Source organism: Amphiura filiformis, unplaced genomic scaffold (genome assembly GCF_039555335.1).
Source record: "Amphiura filiformis unplaced genomic scaffold, Afil_fr2py scaffold_52, whole genome shotgun sequence".
NCBI lineage: Eukaryota > Metazoa > Echinodermata > Ophiuroidea > Amphilepidida > Amphiuridae > Amphiura > Amphiura filiformis.
The window spans coordinates 1-27,253 of NW_027305516.1; the positions used below are offsets into that span (position 1 = coordinate 1).

At 36.3% G+C, this 27,253-nt stretch overlaps 1 protein-coding gene and 1 long non-coding RNA gene across 2 annotated transcripts; one reads left to right on the forward strand and one right to left on the reverse strand.

The window, feature by feature from the left end:
* Nucleotides 1–19,273: 19,273 nt before the first annotated feature.
* LOC140144394 (uncharacterized) lies at nt 19,274–22,664 on the reverse strand. Its single transcript, XM_072166206.1, has 2 exons — nt 22,629–22,664; nt 19,274–20,662 (listed from the first exon to the last, which is right to left on the reverse strand). Exons 1-2 carry the CDS (start codon nt 22,662–22,664, stop codon nt 19,274–19,276), a joined length of 1,425 nt encoding a protein of 474 aa, XP_072022307.1.
* A 198-nt stretch (nt 22,665–22,862) lies between these two features.
* LOC140144390 (uncharacterized) lies at nt 22,863–26,958 on the forward strand. Its single transcript, XR_011857879.1, has 3 exons — nt 22,863–23,000; nt 24,587–25,492; nt 26,348–26,958. It is a non-coding gene; the product is annotated as an uncharacterized lncRNA (long non-coding RNA).
* The last annotated feature ends 295 nt before the right edge of the window (nt 26,959–27,253 follow it).

Below are 27,253 nucleotides of genomic sequence, written 5' to 3' on the forward strand. Positions count from 1 at the left end.
CTATCATCAGAATTGTATATTATTATTATTATTAGTATTATTATTATTATTATTATTATTATTAGTGTTATTATTATTATTATTATTTAATATTATTATCATTATTATTATTATTATTGTCTACATCTACATCTACGCTGATACTCAGCAAAGTCCACTTCTGGATGTGAGGCTGAGGTGAAAACTTAGGTGCATGTGAAGCTGGTGAAAGGTTGCGTGCGCTATTTTACAGGTGCAAGTAAAAACTACCTCCGCGGAGCTAGCTGGCAGAGACACACGAGCCCTGAAGACGTCCAATGATGGAGCTATGATGACGTCTGGAGGGAGAGCATTCCAAAGCCGTACTGCTGTTGGCATGAAGGAGATTGTTATTATTTTTCTTCTTCTTCTTCTTCTTCTTCTTCTTCTTCTTCTTCTTCTTATTCTTATTCTTATTCTTATTCTTCTTATTCTTATTCTTATTCTTATTCTTATTCTTATTCTTATTCTTCTTCTTCTTCTTCTTATTATTATTATTATTATTATTCTTATTCTTCTTATTCTTCTTATTCTTCTTCTTATTATTCTTCTTCTTCTTCTTATTCTTCTTCTTCTTCTTATTCTTATTCTTATTCTTATTATTATTATTATTATTATTATTATTAGTGTTATTAATATTATTATAAATATACTGTGGTTTTATTATTGATATTACCCGGACTATTTGTATTATAATAAAAGTCACATTGGAGAATTTAATTTGTTTATAGGGCCTATCATTATTCTCTTTCTTCTAATTATGTATTTATAATGTATCTTTTATCTATTTATAGGCTGTTTATTTATTTATTATCATAACATATTTTATCATTTATTGATTTATTATTATTTACTTAGTTGTTCATCTAACAAAATTAGTACCATTTTGGGGAACTATATTGGTTATAATAATAAAATAATGATAAACGATACAGGAAAGGATATCATAACAATTGTCCACTTGACAAGGTGATTAGCGCAATGTCACGTTATATAATAGGAACAATAGCTGAATGGCTAGGATATTGAATTCTTTGGTATTAATCATTGACTGGTGTGCTATTATTAATCAATGGAATCTGTATAATATATATAAAATCAATGGATTCTATAATATAACCAGATTCTTATCATTGATAAATTTTTTTTTTAATCAGCCATCTTTCATTTGTATATGCAAATGTTTAATAAATCATAGACAGTAACACGGTAACACCATGACTGTCGAAAGATTACAAAAAAAAAAGTTTAAAATGAAATCACACTTCTAAGCCCCTATATCACTAAACTTGAATGTTAAACATGTTTGAGTATATTGAGGGAAAGTGGTTAGAAAAATAAGAAAAAAAGAAGGAAGGAAGGAAGGAAGAAAGAAAGAAAATTGCGGAATAAAAAAAGATTTGTTTTCTGCCCTGTCCATTCAGTCTTTCCGATATGCCGATTTTAGATGAAAAGAAAGGAAGCAAACGAATCCGCCCTTCAAAATATAATAATTAGCCCGATTTTAGATGAAAAGAAAGAAAACAAACGAATCCGCCCTTGAAAATATAATTAGTCCGATTTTAGATGAAAAGAAAGGAAGAAAAACAAATGAAAGAAAGAAAATCAGTTCAAAACTGTTTAATATTATACAATAACTCATCCTCCATGCTAAAAAGACAAAACAATGTTTTGTTAAAACATATGGAATAAAATTAAAAGAAAGTCACTGAAAGAGAAAAAACAAATAAGAAAGAAATATAATTTTCTAATTTGCAAATTTGATAAGTATATTGAGGGATAGTGTTTAGAAAGAACGAAAAACACACGAAAAAAGACAAAGCAATGTTTTGTCAAAAATGTGGAATAAAATTAAAAGAAAGTCACTGAGAGAGAGAAACAAATAAGAAAGAAATATAATTTAATTTTCTAATTTGAAAAAGAAAGTCAACCCTTTACAAAGATCTTAATTAATTATCTAATTAAAGGATGTTATTATACAGTCTACAGCCTGACCATGCACACGACATTAAACGACCAACTTCTGTGCTTCCAAATCTGGGTATTTGATATACCCAGATATGGAAGACCTATGTGGGCGCGTGAACAGGAAAAATAACGAGTTATGAAGTTTAAAATGAAATATATATTATCACTAAACGCATTATATAATGCAATCACTTTGTAAACATGTTTGAATGCTGAACATGTTTGAGTATATTGAAGGATAGTATTTAGAAAGAAAGAAAAAAAAAACACCAAAAAGACAAAGCAATGTTTTGTTAAAAATGTGGACTAAAAGTAAAAGAAAGTCACTGAAAGAGAGAAAATAAATAAGAAAGAAATATATTTTATTTTTTAATTTGAAAAAAATAAAGTCATCCCCTTATGGATGCTATTATAGGGCATGCAGTCTACAGCCTGGCCATGCACACGGCATAAACGACCCACTTCTATGCTTCCAAATCTGGGTATTTGATATACCCAGATATGGAAGACCTATGTGAGAGCGTGAACAGGAAAAATAACGAGTTATAATATATGATGTTTAAAATTAAATATATCGCTAAACACATTATTGCAATCACTTTTTTTAAGGGGTACTACACTCTCGATAAATTTAGGTTCTATTTTTGCATTTTCTCAAAAACTAATAACACAGTGGTAACAAAAGTTATGTGTATTATAGGGGCAAGGAATCCAATTACCACACTGGAATTTCAGTGACCCAAGACAAGCGGTTTGTTATTTATGATAAGAAATAAGGTACCGCTAGGATGTACCTCGTTTCCTATCATATATACTGAACCGCTTGACTTGAGTCACTGAAATTTCAGTGTAGTAATTGGATTCCTTACCCCAATAATATACATAACTTTTATTACCAGTGTGTTACTATTTTTTGAGAAAAATGCAAAAATAGTCACAAATTTACCACAGGGGTGTAGTACCTCCTTAACATGTTTAAATGTTGAAGATGTTTGAGTATATTGAGGGTAGTGTAGAAAGAAAGAAAGAAAGAAAGAAAGAAAGAAAGAAAGAAAGAAAGAAAGAAAGAAAGAAAGAAAGAAAGAAAGAAAGAAAGAAAGAAAGAAAGAAAGAAAGAAAGAAAGAAAGAAAGAAAGAAAGAAAGAAAGAAAGAAAGAAAGAAAAAGAAAGAAAATACAGGCTAAAAAAGAAAAAATGTGGAATAAAATTTAAAGAAAGTCACTGAAAGAGAGAAAACAAATAAGAAAGAAATATATTTTATTTTCTTATTTGAAAAAGAAAGTCATCCCTTTACAAAGATCTTAATTAATTATCTAATTAAAGGATGCTATTATACAGTCTACATTCTGACCATGCACACGGCATAAAACGACCAACTTCTGTGCTTCCAAATCTGGGTATTTGATATACCCAGATATGGAAGACCTATGTGGGCGCGTGAACAGGAAAAATAACGAGTTATGAAGTTTAAAATGAAATATATATATTATCACTAAACGCATTATATAATGCAATCACTTTGTAAACATGTTTGAATGCTGAACATGTTGGAGTATAGGGATAGTATTTAGAAAGAATGAAAAAACACGCTAAAAATGTTCCACCTAGTAGAATTTGGAAGACATTTGCATTCTTTTAAATTTGCATGCAATGCAAGAATAATAATTAATATACGAAACTAACTACCGGTATAAATTGCACACAGGTGACAAATGGAGCAGAAACTGTGTCAAATTATGTCAATCCCTGATTGTATCTTGTCTCATATGAGAACTGTTATATCAGGCTCAAATATCTAGTGGCCCGTCGGGCGAGCATATTTGTTGGAAGTTATACTGGCCCAATGCAAAATCCACTGGCGCAGGGCCACCGGACCACCGCTTAAATCTGTCCCTGCCTATACGGGTGAAACTGATAATTGATAATTTAGTTATTATCAAATTTACATTCTAAAGTTATTATGTAGGCCTACAGGCGAATGCCATGTTGCATTCGTGACGTGAAAATACTATTATTCAACAAAGAATTAGGCCTATTTATAAGCGCTTCGACCATGTTGACCGTGTCCAAACAGGGATTTCCCTTTTAATAAAGGAGCACCGCGCAATGCCGCATGTAGAATAGGCCTATCCATTGGTAGGCCGATATATTCAAAATAGCTGTCAATCATCAGAATAGTTAGATTGTACCCTTTTTCATAAATAAGTACGTGAATAATATTATTATAAATATAGGTGTGGTGTTTGCTAGAAATCAGTAATTTGCAAAGAAAAAAGACAATCAGGGGGTTAGCGACCTTTAATTTATGCAAAATTTACCATTAATGGCCAAGTTGACCTTCCTGTTTTCGGCTTGCGGCTAATCACGGCGTATTATACAATTGTATGACTTACCAAAATATGTTATCGCCATTGATTTGACAATGATTGACAGACGAGATACAGATTAATTATACAGCATAATTATAAATCATATATGTCAATCATTTGCATAGGCCTATCGTGATTTGGGTTTTACTTTTTTTATAGGCCTCATGAAAGAAATAAAGAAAGAACATTATAAATATTTGAACTTGACAATCTTTTAAAAATTGTGATTTGACCATATAGGCCTAAATAATCATGATAATTATGTGCATTTTAAAAAGAAAATAAAGCCAATTTTCCAAATCTGGGTGTGTGAAATACTTAAAGTATAATTATATTGGGGATAAAGGGAAAAACAGAGTGCACGAAAGACGATAGAAACGCAGAAAGAAAAAGAAAGAAGAAAAGGGTTGTATAAGTTGTTATGGTGAGACGGTCATGTTTTGTGATATGACATTTACAGTGAGCTCTACAGTGAGCTCTAAATCGTTATCATATGGCATTATTATAAAGTCTCAAATTTATTTTCGACATTCTGCGCTTAAAAATACTTCAAAGTCCATAAATGATGTAAGCCTAGATTGCTTATGTGCGTGTTTAGTATTTGTTTGGCGGGTGTGTGGTGAGTGTGTGATGACTGTACAACAGGGGTGTGCTGGTTAGTTTATGTGATGAGACGCTTTTGTGATGCTTTATATGGTGAGCTCAAAACGCATTTTTCCGCATTCTGCGCTCGACATCTATAATACCGCGTGTATGTGATTGGGTGGGGTGTGTGGGGGTTGTGTAAGGCGGATGGGTGTGTATTTTGTATTGTAGTTTTGATATGATAAGCCTTTGACATTGTTTAGACATAAATATGTCAAAAATCCGCATGAGGCAGTGTTGAAAAACAAGCACGATCCGAAATTATATGGTTATAATGATGCATCCTATCACACTAGCCTATACACAAATCGGATAATCCACTAAGTATTTTGAAATGAAATGCTCAAATAATATTAGTAATAACTACAGATAATAACTCAAAAAAGCCTACATGACAAGGTATTAAAGTGAAATAACCCTTCTGGCTATTTTAGTCTGAATATGACATTATCTCTATATTTCACTATCCAACATTTAGGCCTACCGGCTATTTCATCAAAAGACTCTACCATCAACCTGTAAACCTCGGCATGCATATAGAGGTAGGCATTGGCGGAGTGGGAATATTTGTGTGTAGGCCCAATATACTGGTCACGGGATAGGGCCTATATAATATAATTATACCAGTATATATGATATATCAAAATGAATCGATGCACGCAAACGGTATTGTTTCTTGTTTTGTTTTTAAAAATGTTGTTCTTAACAATTTGCCATTCTTATAGTCTTTGAACGTCATCAGAGCTTTCAATATGGTTAAAATATACTAATTTATTTATTTATAAAAACGACTGCAAAAAGAGACTAGGTCGTGCGCAAACTAGGAAATTCCCATGAATGCGCAGATGCTCAAAACATAGATTTCCCGAGTTTGCGCATGGTGCGCAAAACATAGATTTCCCGAGTTTGAGCATGATGCGCAAACTCAGGAAATCCCAAAAGGACGCAGCTTTTAAGAGCTGCGCATATCAAGGAATTGCTGGGTTTGAGCAGCTTTGGGATGCGCAAACTCATGATATCACCATTTCCCGCATGCGCATTTTTCTGCGTAAACTCATGAAATACGGTATATTACATACATGAATATTTTGCATCAAGGAAATTTAGGTAACCTTTTTGTAGAGTGTCTAAGTGAAAGTATAAGGATAATTTTTTGTTTTTTGGATGTTTATTTTCTTGTTTATTTGTTCGTTTTTGTCATTTATGTCTGTTCGTGTGTTTTTTTTCGTGGCGCACATAGCGGTGTTGACAGGCCCGTGGCGGCAGGGCAAGGCGTTTGTGAAATACAGGGCCTGGTGAAATAAAATAATTTGCAGTGTCTGAATGAAAGAATAAGGGCTTGTTTTTGTTGTCTGGATGTTTATTTTGTTCTTTATTTGTTTGTTTTTGTCATGTTTGTTTGTCACTTTTTGTGTGGGTTTTCGTACGTGTTTTTTCATGAGATTGAAATTTTGCGAAAACGTTGGTCCAAATTAACTCAATTTTTAGCAATCTTTTTGATATTTCACAAAAACATAATTTTTTTAACAAGTTTGCAGAATGTCTAATTAATTAATCAAATTTGATTTAAATTGTTTGAATATTTTATTTGTTGTTAATTTGTTTGGTTTTGTCTCTGTTTGTTGGTTTGCTATTCCTTTGCTTTTGTCTTTCATGTTGGATTTTTCATAGGCCTAGCTAGGCCTGGCTAGGGGCCATCATGGTTTTAATCCTCTGAAAATTTCACTCAGGTAGTCAGGTTATCAGAATTTTAAGCTTATATCAATATTTTGTAAAATATTCAGCGGAGTAGTTGACAAATTGACAACATATTCAGTTTTTATCATATATTTATTTTCCTGTCCATTATATATTTTGGCCTTGTCTGTCTTGTTGTTTGGCATTTTTATTTCATATGTTTACGACTATAAAATAAATAGGCCTACTGTATCTCGTCTCAAGTTGAGAATGCCAGCAGTGCATTTACACGGTTGCATCGACAGCATGTGTGATTTGAACCTGCCACTGCGAAATGTACATGATATCCTCAGCAGCTCAGCTTGAACGAGATGCATCGGCACCAATATAACTAAGTTGTGTGTTGTCTCAAGTTGAGAGCTGATGAGAGTGCCATCAGTGCGCTATGGCATGCACAGTGCCTAGACGTTGATCCACAAGCCTCGGCACACTTTACAGGTTGTCGCTGACCACTACGGCCCACATCATTCCATAAACCATTTAACAACAACACAGGGACTTTGCAGCTTCAAGAGCGCACACCCTAGACATTCCACAAATGACCATCGCAACCAGGATCAGCTCCCCTAGTTTTGTACGGGTTACAACGAGTCCAGGGGAATTTCAAGCTAACTCAATTTTTCCATGAGAGCGTACTAGCCACCACCAGGGTTCGAACCAGCAACCTCTCGCACCATAGTTGAACGCCATCGATTGAGCTAGCTTGACTGTGGCTGTGTTGCGGTTGTGTCACCAGCATACGGTCAAAATCGCTGCATGTGTATACATGTGTACAGTCAAAATCTACATGTTTACAAGTATATGCCCATCAGGCATTAATAGCATGTGCGAAATCCAACATGGCGCTACTCTCAACTTGAGACGAGACACTAGTTCTGTGTCTCGTTGCAAGTTGGCAGTATGCCATGTGTGTATTTCACAGTGGCAGTTTTGAATCGCGCCCACTAACCAAATCCATCAGGGGGATTCAGGGCATATCATATGCATGCGTAGATAGTGTCAAGCATTTTGTTCACTTCACACGCTGGCGACATAACTGCGTAAACGCAGTCGCACCTATGGCACTCTCAACTTGAGACGAGACACGGTATATTAATTGGGCCTTATTGCCTCCATGTACTCTCCTAATTTTGATCAACTTCACCAAAATATTTGAAATTTTGATCAAAAAATCAGGCTTTTTTATGATTTTTTTGAAAATTGAGCATTTTTTAAACATTTTTGGTGCAAATTTCTCAAAGTTGGTCAAAATTTAAAAAAAAAACACAAAAAAAACAGGTACTTTTATTTTCATCTATTTTTCAACAAAAATTTTTTTTAGTTACGTGGTTCGAAATAATTTCTATGGAAATGTTACTGTGGAAAATATATGGCTTTAAATTAAAGCAGGTTGTGTGTCTTATAGTGGGACCCCTAGCCTAGCATAACCCAGGAACATCCAGAAAAATCTAGCAATTTCACCAATTTCCACATATATATGTTACTGTAACTTTAAAACCATAAACAGCACAATAGCAAAACCATACATTTTTTAAAAGCTAAATATGTAGAGACTCTGTGTATGTAGTGATATACATGGTGCGTAAGAAAACAGGGTGAAAAACTAAAAATACACATTTTTATTAAATATGTTACCGGTACCTCATGTAAAAATTTACAGACAAGTAGTATTAATTACCGGTATTTAAAATAATGTCATAGACAAAACTATAGGCTTTCAAACCATATAAAATTGTATGTACCGGTAGTCATCTTATTGGCCAATTGATATACAGGGTGATCAAAAATCGACATGTTTTGTATTGAAAAAACAAACAAAAAATGTTCAAAATAAACATGATAAAGACATTCAGGTTTGTTGAAAATGATCAGAGGGTCATAAAATCAAAATTATATGTGTACTTCATACTCATTTACAATAGTTTTGTACAGGGTGGGTAGAAAATAAATCTACAAATTAAACATGTAGGCCTATATCATGTGCGTTTGGAATATAGATAGAAATGGCTTTAATTCTGTAACCTAAAGGAATATAGGCCCAGTTCATGTACCTTGTAAATGGCAACATAAAGTGTTGAAATCTATATACCTTGTACATGTATAGGGTATTCAAAACTCAATTGGTGGTGTGAAGTTTTATGAAGCAAATAATGTCATCATGATCGGCATGCAAAAGCATGTACGGTATTGTCCTTCCTTGTTGGGATTTTGTTGGCGCATAAATCTAGAAAAAGAACTTGAAAAGTGCATGTTACTCCATGCAGCAGCCTTTTTTATACCATGCCTAAAATACTAATCACAGAAATCCCAAGTTGTCATCAGATAGTAACACTCTCTACCATCTGGTGTCATTTTTCCAGTTGCATGATAATGGCGCGCGACAAAACGACAGTCCGAAAATGCAACAAAATGGCAAAATTTGACCTTTGATCTGTATTATCTCGGCGTCAAGAAGATCCCGAATGTGCGTTTTGTCAACTTTCAGGGCTTGGTGTTCTTTCATGTGGACTTGTTATTTTCATGGGATCTTTAAAATAGCGCATTGAGATATAAGACCATAAAAATGGCATGAGATTGCTTTTCATCAAAGATCTAAGCCACAATAATGTGATGTGCCAAAAAGATCTTTCTTTTTTTTTTCAATTTTGTTATAAGCCCAACTGAAGGTTTCAAAATCTGTTTTTCTTTCATTGGGATAGTGTTGGCGTACAATTTCCCATTTACTGTGAATGTGTTAAGGGATCTAAAATGAGCGTTTATTGCGTTTCGACAGTATTTTTTATGGGACATGAGAGCACCTCAGACCTATCGAATTGCATTCTGAATACGAAGCATGTCTTTCTGATATCAAATAATTTTAATTTTCTGAAAATCACAATATAATACAAATTTTATGACAAATTATAAAAATTTGATATTTTTCAATTTTTTGATATATAACAGTCCTCGAAGTAAATTATATAAATCTAATGATATATTCTTAAAGTGTATGTAGCAGGAGGAAAAGCCGACGGTCAATTGAAAATTTTGACCTTTCATATTGAAGATATGGATTTTTTCCCAAAAAGACCTAATATTTTTGGTGTTTTTGGAAAAAAAATACATATCTTCAATACGAAAGGTCAAAATTTTCAATTGATCGTCGTCTTTTCATCCTACCTACTTACACTTTAAGTATAAATCATCAGATGTATAAAGTTTACTTCAAGTACAGTTAAATATCAAAATATCAATTTGTAATGATTTGCCATAAAAGGTGTATTAAATTGCGAATTTCAAAAATCAAAATTATTTGCTATCAGAATGACATTCTTCGTATTCAGAATGCAATTTGATATGTCTGATGTGCTCTAATGTCCCAAAATAAATACTGTCCAAACGTTCATACCCCAGCCCTTAATCGTTTCTTGAGGTTTTTTGGTCCAAAATTTCAAGAATTTTTATCTCACAAATTGAAGCTTAAAATTTGGCTTATTTTTATAGTATCTTGAGGAACATGCTATCAACATATTTATTATAAAAAAATCCATGACCCACTTGTATCACCACATGGTAGGCCTACACTCTCGTTAGTTAAATGGTGGACAAAAAAAAATTCTTGCATCTTTTCCTTTCTTTTCTAAAAATGTATATATACTTTTATTTACTTGATCATTGTTACTTTTAAAGATACAACACAAAACTCTAAAATAGCCCATTTAGAGTGATCCTGCGTGTCACCTTACTAATCCACAGACTCACCCCCCCCCCCCCCCACACTTAACTCCAAAAAGCTGAGATTCCATCAGAGATCAGAAATCACAACACGGTGGCCTATGGGCACTGCATGCAATTATCATGTTTTTCATGAAAATTTGGGAATCAGCTTTTTTGTGGATAATATGTATTAAACCATATCCTAAAATGATGATGCTAGAATCACAAAATGACCCTTTAAAACATACTAAATACATGATTTTGAACATTTTGGAATTGCATGGAGTCGAGGGGCTCACTGGGACAGAATACTGGTATTGTTTGTGTGCAGTGATTTTAATACCTTGATGTGTGATCGAGCATGAGAAAGTGCCCAGTGCGTATGTGAGAGTTGGCAGCCCTACTTAAAGCCCCGGCTTAGAGCAATTTTGCCCAATGTGTGAGACTCATGCTGAATGTGTGAGAGTTGGCAGCCCTACTTATAGAGCAATTTTGCCCAATGTGTGAGACTCATGCTGAATGTGTGAGAGTTGGCAGCCCTACTTATAGAGCAATTTTGCCCAATGCGTGAGACTCATGCTGAATGTGTGAGAGTTGGCAGCCCTACTTATAGAGCAATTTTGCTCAATGCGTGAGACCCATGCTGAATGTGTGAGAATTGGCAGCCCTACTTAGAGCAATTTGCCCAATGTGTGAGACTTATGCTGAATCTGTGAGAGTTGGCAGCCCCACTTAGAGCAATTTTAAATGTCTTAGACTGCTTTGCTACCGGTATCCCTTTTTGATAAACAATCCACCCCAGTTATGCCCTTCCATAAAACCCAACACATCCGCAGTGACCAATCTGCCCAGAATTCATGGGGCATTGCAGTTTTCAGATGGCTCGTTCTGAATTTGTATCATTGTGAGATGAGCTGATATGGAAGTATGAATTTCCAAAAGGGGCTATGAAGTAGACTAAAAATGACTAGATCCATCCACCTTAAAATTATTTGCATCGGCATGAGCACAAGACTATAACTCAAGAATAAGGAGGGACCTAGCTGTGGCACAATTTTGGGATAATTCATTGGTCTGCCTTTCATAGCTGTTGTTGCATTCAATGAAAAATAATTGGGAACTCCTGAGCATTCCATTTTTATTAAAGCAGACCATATTCTTTCACATAAAATATGTTGGCATCTAGAAGCCACTCCCATGTGCAAATGTTAATGATTAACTTTTTAAATGTTTTGTTAGGCAAAAAAAACAAACATGTTTCACGTCCCCTTCCGCTTCCTTTTATGAGGTTTCTTCAATTATATTTTTATTTTTTGGAATTCAGTAAATAACTTTTCAAAAATATGCCTAGGAAGTGGAGATGCTTTCTATGGCCTTGCTAACACACAAGAACCACTCTTGGAAGGTTTTGTGATAATTAGAGGGGGTCTACCTCTCAGAATTACAAATAAAAAAAGGCCTCCTCCTTTTTCCTGACATTATTGTATACGCTATAAACATGCTAAAACAGCTCTAATTACATTGGTATTTACACTGATTTTGTGATAAAAGATTAAAAAAACCCTCTTCCTCCTTTATTCAAAAACCGGGATGTGAAACATGTTTTTTTATTTTACTTAGCCTTATTCTTATTACGGAAATATCATAAGTGGCCGTGCGTTTTAAACTGGGTACACCAATAGGGTGGAGCAGTACTTTTGTGCAAGATTTTTTGTGCTAATCTATATAAATAAAAGGAAGTCGCTAAATCTTGTCCAGAAGCAGGCTCCGAGATGATTTGACTTTCAGCTCTGATTTATTCGTACATTCATCGGGTACATATTGCCATTAAACCATCTGACGTTCATTTTTGCAAAACTATTCAATCACTATGGAAATAACACAAAAAAATGGTCGGTTGCTAGGCCGTTGAGGTCAATAACCTTATGGGTCAGGTCATGACAGCAAACGCGTCAAATGCAAGCGGTGTCCAACACGCGCGGTAAGTGGCGAGTCACGCACCAGCGCGTACACGGCACCATGGTTTCACGCGCATTACCGTGCATGCATGGTATGGACGCACTTAATGTTGGCTTACCGCGCGTGGGCCTACGTAGGCCTAGACATAGACATACCACCTAGACCTATGACCATAGACATACCTGGGGCCTAGATGTGTACTGACTTCTCCTCTGAGACAGTGGCGGATCCAGGAATTTGGGAGAGGGGGGGGGGGGGCACACTCGAAGTTTTTGCCGCCACCTTTTTGAATGGCCACGAAGCACCATTGTGTCACGCGCCATGCAGGGAGTTGTGTTGTGTCCCCTCAGAATTGGAAACTTGGTCAAAGTAAAGGCCTTGAAGCCATTTCGTGGAGATCATTGCGTGTAAGCTGATGAAAAAGGGGTTCATAGGGTGACAGATTTGCAGAAAAAGTTCACTTTTCAGAGGGAATGTTAAAATGTAGCCAACAGGGACAGAACGGTCGTTCAACTGTTCAGTATACCCCGAAAAGGTTAAATGTTAGGGGGTGGATGAAAGTCCACATTAAGGAAATTCTGCGGCCCCCGCCACGCAATTAAATCCTGGCAATAATATAGGCCTGGCTATTAACAACACGGAATCGCTTAAAATGTTTTGCAGCCACTTTTAAACATGTTGTTTACTATACTATAGGCCTAATCCGAAATCGAAACGTTTTCTAGCAATATCTTCTAACCTTAATGTTTTATGTTTGTTTGGATCCTAAAGTTAAAATAAATCATTTTGTCACAAGCTGTTTCAAATGTAATCTAAGGGATTGAGTGAGCAACAACATTATCACAGGTCTGGATATATGATTATCAAGCTAACATGATCATTACTATACTGGATGAATAAGATGATCTACACCAAGACACCATGATTATCATCACCGTTTACCATGTTTAATAACCTCTTCCGTTTACTAACCGCTCCCGTTTACTCAACTAGCGGGGACCCGCGCGAAGCGCGGGTCTCCCGCTAGTTATTATTATTTTTAAGCCAAGGGTATCAGCTACCTAGACAAATTACCTATCAATTTAAGGGCTGGGGTATGAACGTTTGGACAGTATTTATTTTGGGACATTAGAGCACATCAGATATATCGAATTGCATTCTGAATACGAAGAATGTCCTTGATATCAAATAATTTTGAATTTTTGAAATTCGCAATTTAATACACAGTTTATGGCAAATCATTAAAAATTGATATTTTTGATATTTAACAGTATTCGAAGTAAACTTTATAAATCTGATGATTTATACTTAAAGTGTATGTAGGTGGGATGAAAAGCCGACGATCAATTGAAAATTTTGACCTTTCGTATTGAAGATATGGATTTTTTTCCCAAAACACCCAAAAAATTAGGTCTTTTTGGAAAAAAATCCATATCTTCAATATGAAAGGTCAAAATTTTCAATTGACCGTCGGCTTTTCCTCCCAGCTACATACACTTTTAAGAATATATCATTAGATTTATATAATTTACTTCGAGGACTGTTATATATCAAAATTTGAAAAATAACAAATTTTTATAATTTGTCATAAAATTTGTATTATATTGTGATTTTCAAAAATAAATTATTTGATATCAGAAAGACATGCTTCGTATTCAGAATGCAATTCGATAGGTCTGAGGTGCTCTCATGTCCCACAAAAAATACTGTCGAAACGCAATAAACCCTCATTCTGGATCCCTTAAAGCTTTTGATGAGACCTTTGTATATAAATTGATACCATAACATTTTATGTAGCATTTACCATGCTCAAGTTATTTTGATTTTTATAGTGAGAAATTGACAGGGTGGAGCCGAGGATTGATATGGAGGACTGATATGTAAATTTAACTAAAAATTTCAAAAAAATGGGGTTATATTGATATATTTGCTTCTTTTAATTGGTTTTATGTTGTAAAGACTTAAGAACAATAATTTAGAAACTAAAAAAGGTAACTCTGTCCTAAAATTTAGTGAATTTCGAGTGCAAATCATTTGATTACAGAAAATGCCTTAAATTGCACTGTTTGTGTGTAAATCCCTATTCGGAATGCCTCAAATGCATGTTTCAAATATGTTCGTACACAGTGAAAGTATACATTTTTTTAAAGCTCTTGAGCCAAGGAACTCAAATATGATGTTCTTTTCAGCATAGGGTATAATATGTAAGAAATATATTCCACTGAAGATTTTTTATGGAAAATGTTGCTATTCAACTTCCACTACCTCCCTAACCAATCTTCCAACTGGGAAACTAATATCATTTTTGGATTCCCTGTTTAATTTCCTGTCAGGATGTATACTTTTCTTGTACTTAAGGGTTTAGTTAACAAATAATTATATTTCTATCAAAAAGCGTGCATTTTCAAAGAGGAAAAACATTGAAAATTTTGAGTACCGAAAAATCTACCAACTCAAAACACGTGGCCAAGTACAAAAAATATAATAAATTATTGCTTTATGAATTGGGCAGCCTTTTCCTTTTTTTTTTTAGTTGTTGTTTTGTTGCTGTGTTTGTTGTTCTTGCTGCTGGTTCTAATTAATATTGTGATAAAGCTCTTTTAAAAATTAAATGTTATATATGGCCGTGTGTCCTGAACTCGCCACCCTTAGCGTTACATGACAAATATTATGAATTTTTACACCAACCGGGTTTCTAATTAGATTATCTCGACAATCATCAACCCTAAACTAGCAAAAGTATATATTTTTGGAAAGCTGAAGGCATCAGCAATTCCAATATATACATTTCAACTCATTATACAGGGTGACCTGCAAGTTATACAGGGTGGAATACCTTTGTATTAATTTCCTTTTTCTGTGCCTTAAATTTTACATTCATAAGTGCAGATTTAAACAGATTAACCTTAGTTTCAATGCCTTTCTGAATATGGTCAAATTGAAGCAGAAAATTGAGTATAAAATTGCTGAAAGTAAAGGTAAACTGCGGCTCCATTTCAAAAAATGGACCATTGATCTTGAAGCATCTTAAATTGTTGTCCTTTTCTTCAATTATTTTCAAACTGATTATGGCAGGATCAAGATGGGTGTAACCAAGTAATGTGTGCACTTGTTTGACACAAGACTGGTGCTTGTGTTTTGTTTGTAAGAGTGAACGTTCTCTTTGTCCATCGTCTTTGTCTCTTTTGTGATTGTCCTTTGTACCTGTTCTTAAAAATTTTGACTATAATATTATATTTTAATTCATGATCGTTGGGAACTGGTGGCCCATTTTGTATGTTTTTTCTCCCTCCACCAGTTCCAAGAACAGGGAATAAAAAACTTCAAAAAAAAAAAAAAAAAAAAAAAAGTTATACAGGGTGGAATAAAAAGATTTTGATAAAAATGGGTCACTCAATGCATTGCTTATTACCAACTTACAGTAATAAACTGGAAGTAAACAACATTCATTTGGTTAGAGGAAATGGAGAGCCAACTGACTTCGGAAGAAACCAAAATCACAGCTGTTGGGTAATCTCGGAATATAGGGTGTCCCGAAGTATGTTAGATTTTTTTACAATTCAACATATTTTGAACCTAAACATTTTCCCCCTAACCCATACAGAAAAAATATGTCCATATTTAGATTCCTCGTCAAATTTCCCTTCAGAAAATCTATGATAGGATAAGTAATTAAAATTTTACAGTAACTTTCAGATTTTGAAGACATCTGCATTACTTACTACAGTGTTTAATATGACAACGGGTAGTTTTGTATGGAAAAGTTTGTATTTTCGACACTAAACCAATCATAAATGTTTAAAAACAATTAGTAGAATTGTTTAGCTGTAAGGCCGTGAGTCGTTTAGATGCTAAATAGAGTCCAAATCCAATTTACAGCCTTTACAGAAGCAGATTACGCACTAAAAATACCAATCCCATAGAGTTTGTGTGTACCACATCCCCCACCCCCACATCCCCACCACCGCCACCCTGCCCATTCTGAATTCTATGAAGCACAGTGTCAGTATTTCAAGTATTTCTTTTTACAGGGTTGAAAGTGCATTTTATTTAGCAATAAAATGAGACCACAAGCATGACAATAACTTCTTGCTTGACAGAGATATCATTTGTTTTGAGTCGACTTTGGCAAAATGTAATACCACCTTTTTTTTGGTGGCGAGCTCAAGACACACGACCATTAGGGTGCATCAAGTGCCCCTCATTTCAACCATATTTTTTTCTCCTAGTGTCAAACTGTGCCATTTAACTAGAAAATCATCCCCCAAATTTAAATTCAATCGGAGGTCGGGAAGGGGGTCCACCGTGAGCTTAAAGTTCGGACAGAGGCAACCAGTAAAAGTCCGGCCGGCAGCTATTGTATTATGTATACAGTTATACATACAGATTAATAGCTGCCTTTAGTGTGAGTTTTTATAGTACTTCATATCTCAGACAATACTCAATAAAATGCAAATCGATTTGAACTAAGCAAAAAGGCAGCTATTTTCAAACATATTTGAAGTCATAATAATAGCTGCCATGTGCATGTTTCTCTATTTACAGCTATTTCTGCATGGAAAATTGGTCCATCGTGCACTGCGAGCTTATAAAGTTTGTGCATGATAGGTGCCTTTAACTTAATGACAAACCAATCAGGCAGCTATTTAGTTTTTATTACTTTATACTGCACATCACTGATTGATTGATTGATTTTATTTGGTACTATAAGAATAACATACAAATTACACTACATATACAGTATTATTATAACAAAATAAAATATATTGCACATCAAAATTGTATAACGAAATTACAAATCAACACAAGTACCAAGGATAGCCCAAAAGCCTTGGGAAAAGCTTATTTCCATTGGGGTCCTTTACAAGCAAGAGAAATATAGGAACAAACTGCCATACAAAACAAGAACAGAGACAACGTGCACAAAGGACGCAAAAAGCAGAAATGTGAGACCAGCTCAAACTCTAAAAATCAAATGGACCCTTGATCAGCTAAAAACTGTTTGACAGATTGTTTGTACAATTTAAAATCATTGATGTTCTTGATTTCATTTGGCAGTGAGTTCCAATGATGAATTGCACTATTAAAGAAAGTGAGGCTATTTTGGCCCTTGGAGTGAGGAACCTTAAAGTTGAATGGACTACCCCTGGTACTGTAATTATGAAGAGATGATACTCTAGTAAAATGCATTTTCATATATTCAGGACAACAGTTATGGAAAATTTTAAAAACATGACTGAGTTTTAATTGAACTACTCTGTCTTGACTGGATAGCATACCCACCAAATCCAATTCTTTCTGCCCAATATGAGTACGTGGCCCCACATCCAAAATAAAACGAACGATCTTGTTTTGCATAATTTGTAATTTGTTTTTGTAGTTTTTAGATAACCCTGTATACCATGAAGAACATGCATAATCGAAATGACAAAGAATTAAAGCTGAACACAGTGTCTTGCGTGTTTTCATGCATAAAAAGTCTGCATGTCTGTACAAGAATTTGAGTCTCCCGTTTGCTTTTTTGATAATATTAGAAGCAATTGATTCACCGGAAAGAGTGTTATCGAGGGTGACCCCTAAATATTTCACAGACAGAGAGGTATTAATTAGCTCTCCATTGCAAGCAACAGTAAAACTATCAACTGAATTTAGCTTCCTTTTGGTACCAAATAAGATGGCCTCAGTTTTACCAAGATGAAGGGAGAGCTTATTATCTATCATCCATTGCCTGCAAGAGTCTAATTCGAGACTCAGTTTATCAGCGATCTTTTGGGGATCTTTATCAGAAACAAGCAAGACACTGTCATCAGCGTATAAAAGTGATTTGCAGTCGACACTGGTGGGCATGTCATTCACATAGCAGAGAAAGAGGAGTGGACCAAGGATACTGCCTTGCAGGAAATATCAAGTGGGGCAGAATCAACCTGGTTGACATTGACGATTTGCCTCCTACCAGTTAAATAAGATTTAAACCACTCAACCGAGGACACTCCCAAGGCCTCTAATTTTTTCAAAAGAATGACATGGTCAACAGTGTCGAAAGCCTTTTGCAGATCAATCAAAACCATACCAGTAAAATTGCCAGAAGCGGTCTGACTATGAATATAGTCAGTAAGGTGAGTCAAACATGTGTCCGTTGAGAAAAGCCCCCTAAATCCAGACTGGAAGCTGTAAAGGATGTCATTCTTTGTTAAGTAGTTCTCAAGCTGGACATAGACGGCCCTCTCAAGGATCTTGGAAGTGACACTAAGAATGCTCACAGGACGATAGTTACCAACTTCTGTTCTTACATTTTTCTTAAAAAGTGGTTTAACACGAGCCATTTTAAATTCGGTTGGAACTGAGCTTGAACTGATAGATAAATTGATAATGTGCGTTAAATGATCTTTGATGACCAAGGCTCCATCCCTAAGAAATCTTGCTGGGATACCATCGAGCCCAGTACTTTTAGATGTGTTTAATGAACAGAGTTCTTTAAAAACAAAATCAGAAGTGATGGATGAGAGTCTAAAACTGTTTGGTTTCACATCCTTTTCTTTATAATAATTTTAAAAACTTCAGACTCAGTCGAAAAAAGACCTTTCGATGGTGGGAGATCTTTCACTAGGTTGCCAGCAACAGTAGTGTAAAAATCATTCAAACAATTGGCAACTTTTTTAGAATTAAAACACTTCTCACCATTCACAGTTAAAACAATTTGAGAATGATCTTTACCTTTGGAGCTGTAGCCAAGAGATTTAAATTGTTTCCAAAGACCTTTAGGATTGATGAAGTGAAATTAAACTATTACTCAAAGCGGAAAATGAGCTCACCTGAGAGCTTTCGAAACGTAACACTGTTTCTTGTTCACTCGGTAAAGATGGACTGGTGAATGATGCTAGTTACTGGTCAGAGACCGTCGAACCGTGACGTGAGTCACGTGACATGCTCTGACGCAGTAAAGAGTTGTAAGCTCCGGAGAGTCTGTGGCGGCCCTGGTCTTTGTTCAAATCACTTTTACTGGTCCTGATGTGAATGGATTCCTTAACGCCCCTCCGGAACCAATCCGTTTCTCTGTCAAGTATCTTGACGTCTTTCCACTCAATGCTGTGACCTGCCTTTTGATGGTCACCAACTGGAGAAGTAGTGGTACTGGGTCTGCGATGTTCTGCGATCCTGGTGTTAAGCGGTCTGGCAGATTCACCCACATAAGCCGAGTCACAGTCATTGCAGCTGACCTGGTAAACCGTACCGCAACATTTACCAGGGGGTATCTTGTCCTTTGGCGCAACAAGTGCCGAGCGAAGTGTGTTGGCAGGTTTAAAGTGTACAGACACACCGCGCTTGCTGAAAATTCTCCGCAGAGCTTCCGACGCACCACGAACATATGGGACCACAATGCTCCCTACATGGGGTTTGTCTCTGATGACATGCTGTCTGTCAGGAGCTGTGGCAGGTTGGGCGACGTTATAAACCCAATCTCCATAACCACACATTCTGAGGGATTTCTTAATGTTGTTCTTCTCATTGATCTTGTCGGCTTCCTCGGTAATACAGGTATCGGCTCTGTGCATGAGTGTGCGAACAACAGACAGTTTGTGTTGGAGTGGGTGATGCGACTCAAAGGACAAGTACTGGTTGGTATGAGTTGGTTTCTGGTAAACTGTCACTTTGATGGACCCATCTGGCTTGCGGTGAAGCAGAGTGTCTAACATCGGAAGTTTGCCATCTTCTTCCCTCTCAATGGTGAATTTGATCGCCGGGTTGACACTATTCAGATGAAGTGTGAAGGTGTCGATGTCGTCTGTCTTCAATACCACCATGGTACCATCAACATATCTTCCCCAGTAAGAGGGCTTGACGGGTGAAGTGTTGATCGCCTCTTCCTCAAATGCTTCCATAAAGATGTTGGCAACCAACGGGCTACATGGAGAGCCCATCGCAGCACCCTCAATTTGTTGGTAAACTTGGTCTTGGAAGGTGAAGTAGGTGGTGGTCAACACAAAACGAAGTAATTCCACAATCTGGGAAGGATTAAGATTAGTTCTTTCATGAAGGGTAGTATCGTTCTCAAGTCTAGGTTGGATTATGTCCAACGCCTCCTCAACAGGAACACTGGTGAAGAGTGCTGTTACATCATACGAAACCAATTCCTCATCATCGCCGAGTTTGAGGACCCCTATTTTGTTGACAAAATCCAATGTGTTCTTGATATGGTAAGGAGTAGTCCCAACAAGCGGTGAAATGATCTTGGCACAAAATTGGCAGTGTCGTATGTGATAGAACCAATACTGGAGATGATAGGTCTGAGAGGTATGGTGGCTTTAGGATTGTTTTTGTTTTCTTCAATTTTGTTAGAAAAATATGAAGCTTTTGCCTTCTTAATATCCCGTTGAATTTGATTTCTGATTTTACAGAACTTTGTGTAAACCTCAGGATTGTTATCATGTTTAAAATTGTGCAAAAGCTTATCTCTTGTACGGATGTTATCCAAGATGTCATTATTCATCCATGGTTCGGTTTTATTTTTTATTCGAACCTCTTTGACAGGAGCTATTTTGTCAATGACACTCACTGTGGCTGCCTTATAAATAACAACGTAATAAAGGTACTTATCTTACCATTGCTTAATATTTATCAGTCCATATGAAACAAGTTTGGTAAATTAGGTAGTGTCATTCAGTTTACGCTTTCTCAGATTAGGTGTCCATTTTCTATCTTGCTCCACCACTTGCAAGACATTTTGATATAAATGTTCCTCAAGTGCCCTATCTGGGCAGCAGCCAGGAAATCTGCACTGAGTTTCACGCCATGTTCTGCTGCATCATTTACCACATTGACGGCTCTTTTGGAACTTTGGCTCTTTGGGAATTTGGTTTCCAAAGCCTGCGCTAGAATTGTCCAAATTGCTGTATAGTAGCAAAATCTCTCTAATGCAGAATCACATTGAACAGCTTCCGCAAGGCACTGTGACAACAAAGCACCACCAGCTACCCAAGATACGTGAATTTGTTGTATTTGTAAATTTGCAACAATAATCTACAGTTCCTGGTGAATGACATGCAGTGTTGCTTCTGACGTGCCATGGAACGATCTCCAGAATATACAAGCGTCTCCGATATCAATTCCGGTGTTGCAACAAGTGCACGCAAAGCCCTGAACAGACATCTGTAGTATCTCACCAAAGAGATGGCACCGCTTGCTCTCTTCAGTGGAAAGGTACCAGTACAAGAGAGACAGGCTTTAGCGAGAAGGCTACTTGTTCAAAGTTGAACCTGATGCAGCAGTACTAAAGCCATGTGTTCCCTGACCCTGAGAATATCACCCAGTCAAGAGTCCTAGCTGGTTTTGCAGTCAAGGACTTGTGGTTCACTATGAACATCCTGCAGATCAATGACAAATTCCTAGCAGACAATGTTGACACTTGGCCGGAGTCCTCAGCTTATAGCAATGTTAGAGCCGTCAATGTGGTAAATGATGCAGCAGAACATGGCATGAAACTCAGTGCAGATTTCCTGGCTGCTGCCCAGATAGGGCACTTCAGGAACATTTATATCAAAATGTCTTGCAAGTGGTGGAGCAAGATAGAAAATGGACACCTAATCTGAGAAAGCGTAAACTGAATGACACTACCTAATTTACCAAACTTGTATCATATGGACTGATAAATATTAAGCAATGGTAAGGTACGTACATTTATTACATTGTTATTCATAATCATAAGCAGCCACAGTGATGTGCAGTATAACGTAATGAAAACTAAATAGCTGCCTGATTTATTTGTCATTAAGTTAAAAGGACCTACCATGCACAAACTTTGAGCTTGTAGTGCGCGATGGACCCATTTTCCATGTAGAAACGGCTGTAAATAGAGAAACATGCACATGGCAGCTATTATTATGACTTCAAATATGTCTGAAAATAGCTGCCTTTTTGATTAGTTCAAATGGATTTGCATTTTATTGAGTATTGTCTGAGATTTGAAGTACTATAAAAACTTTCACTAAAGGCAGCTATTAATGTATGTGTATAACTGTATACATAATACAATAGCTGCCGGCCGGACTTTTACTGGTTGCCTCTGTCCAAACTTTAAGCTCACGGTGGACCCCCTTCCCGACATCCGATTGAATTTAAATTTGGAGGGGATGATTTTCTAGTTAAATGGCACAGTTTGACACTAGGAGCAAAAAATATGGTTGAAATGAGGGGCACTTGATGCACCCTAACGACCATATGTATGCTAAACAGGCTCACTTTGTTGAAGTAACCTGATGGCACATGGTGGGGCATGATACGGTAAAAATACTAAAATTAGCATGCTGGAACCTTTCAGTATAATAATTTGATTGCTTAGAACACAAAAAGGATATTTTATGAATCAATGCACTCAATCATGTTTGTTTAATTAGTCAAAATGTATCTACATTTGAAGAACACTGTGATTAAGAAGTTAACTCACTTATATGGGTTAATGTTTGTTTAATTTATGTACATTGTATACACAGGCTCACTGCCAGGTGTTATGGTAATGATTACCTACCTGAAGGTGTGCAAAAAGAAGACTTTGAGGATGACTTCATCAAGTGGCAAGACGAGGGATAGACACAAGGAAACTAGACAGATCAGGTAAATATTTTCATAATGATTAATACATATATAAATATCAGAGTATATTCCTGATTAGGCCTTTAAAAAAAATTGTTTGATTGGCGTAACGCGACCTACCCTAAAATTAGACGCGACCCTAACTTTTTTTATTTATTTTTTGCAAAAAAAATAAATAAAATTTAAAAAAATAAATATAAATAAATAAATTTAAACAAAAAGAAGGAAAAAAGTTACAAAGCCTTTATAAAAAAAATTTACAGCTTAAAAAGTAAAAAAAAAAAAAAAAAAAAAAAAAAAAAGATTCCCGACCTGCCTACCCTAAATTTGTTTTTATGTTACGCCAATCAAACAATTTTTTTTTAGGCCTTAGCTAGGTTTCTTAAGAATGCTATTACAATATTACCATGTGCTGGTACAAAGTCTTCATACTTAGGGGCTGTGCAATAATTATGAGCCCTGGGAGGGTAAATTTGGGGGTCTAGCCAAGAATTTTTTGGCAAGCCAAAAAGAGGGGGGAAGGCAATTTTGGCACACATTTGCAGGCCCCTTTTAAATAACACACTCTAAAAGGCTTATGATAACTGTCCAAAGCATTCAAATATGCAAATTCAGAACCTAAATATTTGACATGTGCAAAGGTCGGAGCAAAGATTTTTGATCTGGCTGAAAGATCGGGGAAGCATCTTTTGGCAGGCCGAGAGAGGTGGGCAAGCAATTATTAGCACGGTGTTTGGAAATTTCCCCCTAGTTCATTTTCTTGCACAGCCCCTTACGCTTTGAATTAGCAGGTAAGTCTTGTATTTTCTTGTATATCTCTGCTATTAAAGGCAACACAAACAAAACTCGGGTCCCTGACCCAACCAAATATTTTTCTATGTTAAGTATACAGGATTGTCCGCCCAAATGGGTCAGGCATGTGTTTTCACAAGAAATCCCTAGATATGATGAAAGGTTTTACAAAAATCCTTAGGCATGGATACATGTTTCAAATAAATTGCCCTTTAGGAAAAACACTTTTTTTTCAAGTTCCAACCCCATATACCCCCATGTCAAAGAGAAATCTATATAGGCCACTGGGGGAGGGAATTGGAGGGCACATACCATGGGTGCCGTCTTAGGGGGTGCCGAATTGACCAATTCAGCATCGATTCTGCGGCCCCCTCCAAGCGGTGAAAGTCAGTATGTTCGCATGCATTTCAGCGCAAATAATCATTGAAAGATCAATTTAAGGCCAAAATTCAACTTGATTATAACCAAATTAGTGGTATTTGTGCAAATTGTTGCGTGCTCAGCACTCAATTGTTTCAGGAATTGGGGGGGGGGGGCACCATTATGTATCCTTGCCCAGGAGTTTGCTGGGAAAAAACATGCCAGACCGACGGACTCTACAAAGGGTTTTTTTTCGTCGCCTAATGGCAGGCAAAATTTATTTCCAAGTGGGGTAAACTATATTGCAAAATTGTCCAGCTGATCCACAAACTGTATGCTTCATATAGATAAAAGCATGTAGCATGCACTGGGAATCTGTATGAAATTCTAACCATAGTAATTCACCGGTTGTGTTTTTTTTTTTTTTTTTTTTTTTTTCATTTTTGTCTTTATAGTATGACGGAGAGTCAACGTATCATCCAACATGGACCTGGCTACATCAACACATCACTGATGATTGGCAACTTACCCTAAAAGCATGTTTAGCATATGACGTGAACTGAATAGAACTCCAGTTTGATGGATGGTTGTCTCTTGGAAGTGTGCGAAAAATCCCAAAAGGAAAAAGCAGAACATTTCCATATTCAGACTGTTGATGCATGAAGTGAGCCTTGTTTTTATTTTTGATATGTACTAACTTGAATTACAGTTGAATTCAACATACATAAGTTGAGAATATAAATGAAGCATTGCAAGGTGTTTCAAGTGCTACTACTTCATCCATCTTATCTGCTATACGTTGTAAGCAGGATCAACAGTCATGGATCCATTCACTCATCAGGCAGGAAAGTTAATTTACATCTGGTACTTAATTTTCATTTCAACTCAATGTTATGGAATGCAGGAAATTGAACAGAGAGCTTTGAAATTTCAAATCCTGAACCTCAATATCACCATGAGCTGAGTGACACCCAACAGTAACAAAGTTTAAAGTCAATCAGGACAGAAAACTGTCAAAGTGTTTCTTTTGTCCTCTCAGAACCTTTGATGGAAGATGAACCATAACATTAACAGGATCTCTGAGCATGTTCGGAACCTTTTGGCTATCTAAAAGCCTGATGAACCTGTAATGGTTCTCCAAACGGTTTTCAATTTTCAGGAACTTTTTTTGTTCAAATGCAAGGGTGGTTCTTGCGGGAGGACAATTAGAACCGTTGTTGAAACTTTTATTCTTATAGTGTCTGTCATGTTGTGTTAAGTAATTTAGATGGTGTTCGAAATAATCCAAAATCAGGCCCTAAGTCAAAAAACAATTTAGTTTTGATTTTAATGTTACTCTGGTCCACTTATTGTGACACTTTGTAAGATGTCAGACTTGCAAATCAACAACAAGTATTGTCATTGATTGATGTTAAGGTCAACATTGAGTGTATCTTGCTGTAAAGTTTTGGTGATAACATTTCACAGGCCCTGGGTATAGTGTATCGGTGGGCCCACAGTATCTGTAATTTTGACTGGCTTTTCAGTGGCCTAGGGCCTGGCTTATTTCGAACACTGAATATGTATATGACATGTATGGGTTTCAGCCAAAGAAGATTTTCACCACAGCTCCATAATGCACTATGCTTTTGCAAAACACATTAAAACTGGTTCCTGATGTATGCAAGTTCCCATTAAACATACACAAGGGCGATCTTTACAGCAGGAATAATCACTTGAGCTCTTAGGTATTAGATGGCATTTATGAGTAACTCAGGGTCTCATGCCCTCATTACAATACAAGTGCTCAAAAAATAAGAGCTCATGAAAGTAAGACAAAAATAGATTATGAAATTTGAAATGACAAATGGGAACCAGTCATTTTCGGACACGGAGATCAACCTAGCTTCTTTTGATGTTCACTGATGTATGTAGACAGTGACTTTTAGCACATAAATTTTGGAAGGGTATTATATAGCATAACAAAAGGGTAGTTCCTGATAGATGCTCAAATCCATTAGAGTGTGTACTTAGGGGGGGGGGGGCTATCATTTTCTTTGGAAGGGAGGGGGTCCCAAATATATGGGGGTCATAAATTTTTGGAAAGAAAAATAGGGGGTCATAAAATTTTTGATGACCAAAATGTAGGAAGTCACACTGAGGATGACCACAGATAGTGTGTATATTTTATTCAAAAAGACTGATTTCAATACAATTTTAGCCTGTTTAGGGGTAAGGTGTATCGGTGGTGGAGGGGGTCATAAAATTTTGGTTGTCAAAATAGGAGGGGTTGCAATTTTATAGACGCCAACTTTTGAAAAATGTGAGACCCCCCCCTTCCGAAGAAAATGATGGCCCCCTTGACTTGGTTATTTGCACATTAAAGAACATTACATATCATGGTTTGGTCTGGCTGATAAAAGTTAAATTCCACATAAGGCCAAAAAAAATGATTGGTGTAACATAAAAAAATATAGAGTAGGTAGGTAGGGCTTTTTTATTTCATTTTTTGTATCCCAAACTTGCCCAATTGACACAGAGAAGTTTGCGATACCAAGGGCTGCCATCGTTGTGTGCAGGTACAAGTATTCCTTTTCACATGAACCGATGGATAACAATAGTCATGGCCAGGGGCGTAGCCAGCTTTCTTGGTCAGGGGGGGCAAAATAAAATTTTTGGGGGCACAGACGAAAAAAATTGCAGTTGCATCATACAATACATAGAGACTGTATGTTTTCGAGCTTCCCGAAAAGGGCCTTATTGGGATGATGTGCGCGCGTAGCGTGTAAAAAATGGTATTTTGCACTATTTTCGCCCATTCTCCGCTAAAAAAGGCTTTATTGTTATAATGTGCTGGCGTAAGCTGAAAAATTTTGTATTTTACACTATTTTGGCCCTGAATTTTGCTAGAAAAGGGCTCCTTGCCCTTTTTCTTTTCCTTTCCCCCCCTGTTTTTCTCTTTTCTCTTTGTCCTGAGGGGCACTTTTTCTTTCATTTTTTGTGGGGGCACTCTGCCCCCCTGCCCCTCCGCTGGCTACGCTACTGGTCATGGCCATGTGTCATTGTGTTTGACAATTATATCACTTCAATGGGAAATTATACTTTTTTCATTATTTTTTTTAATTCAACTTATATATTTTTTT

Excerpts from the sequence above, each read along its gene's own strand:
- LOC140144394 (XM_072166206.1), bottom strand. The coding sequence starts at position 22,664 with ATGCCCCACCATGTGCCATCAGGTTACTTCAACAAA. Across the intron at positions 20,663-22,628 it reads CATCAGGTTACTTCAACAAA|TATTGGTTCTATCACATACG; the intron begins GTGAGCCTGTTT and ends TATCATCTCCAG.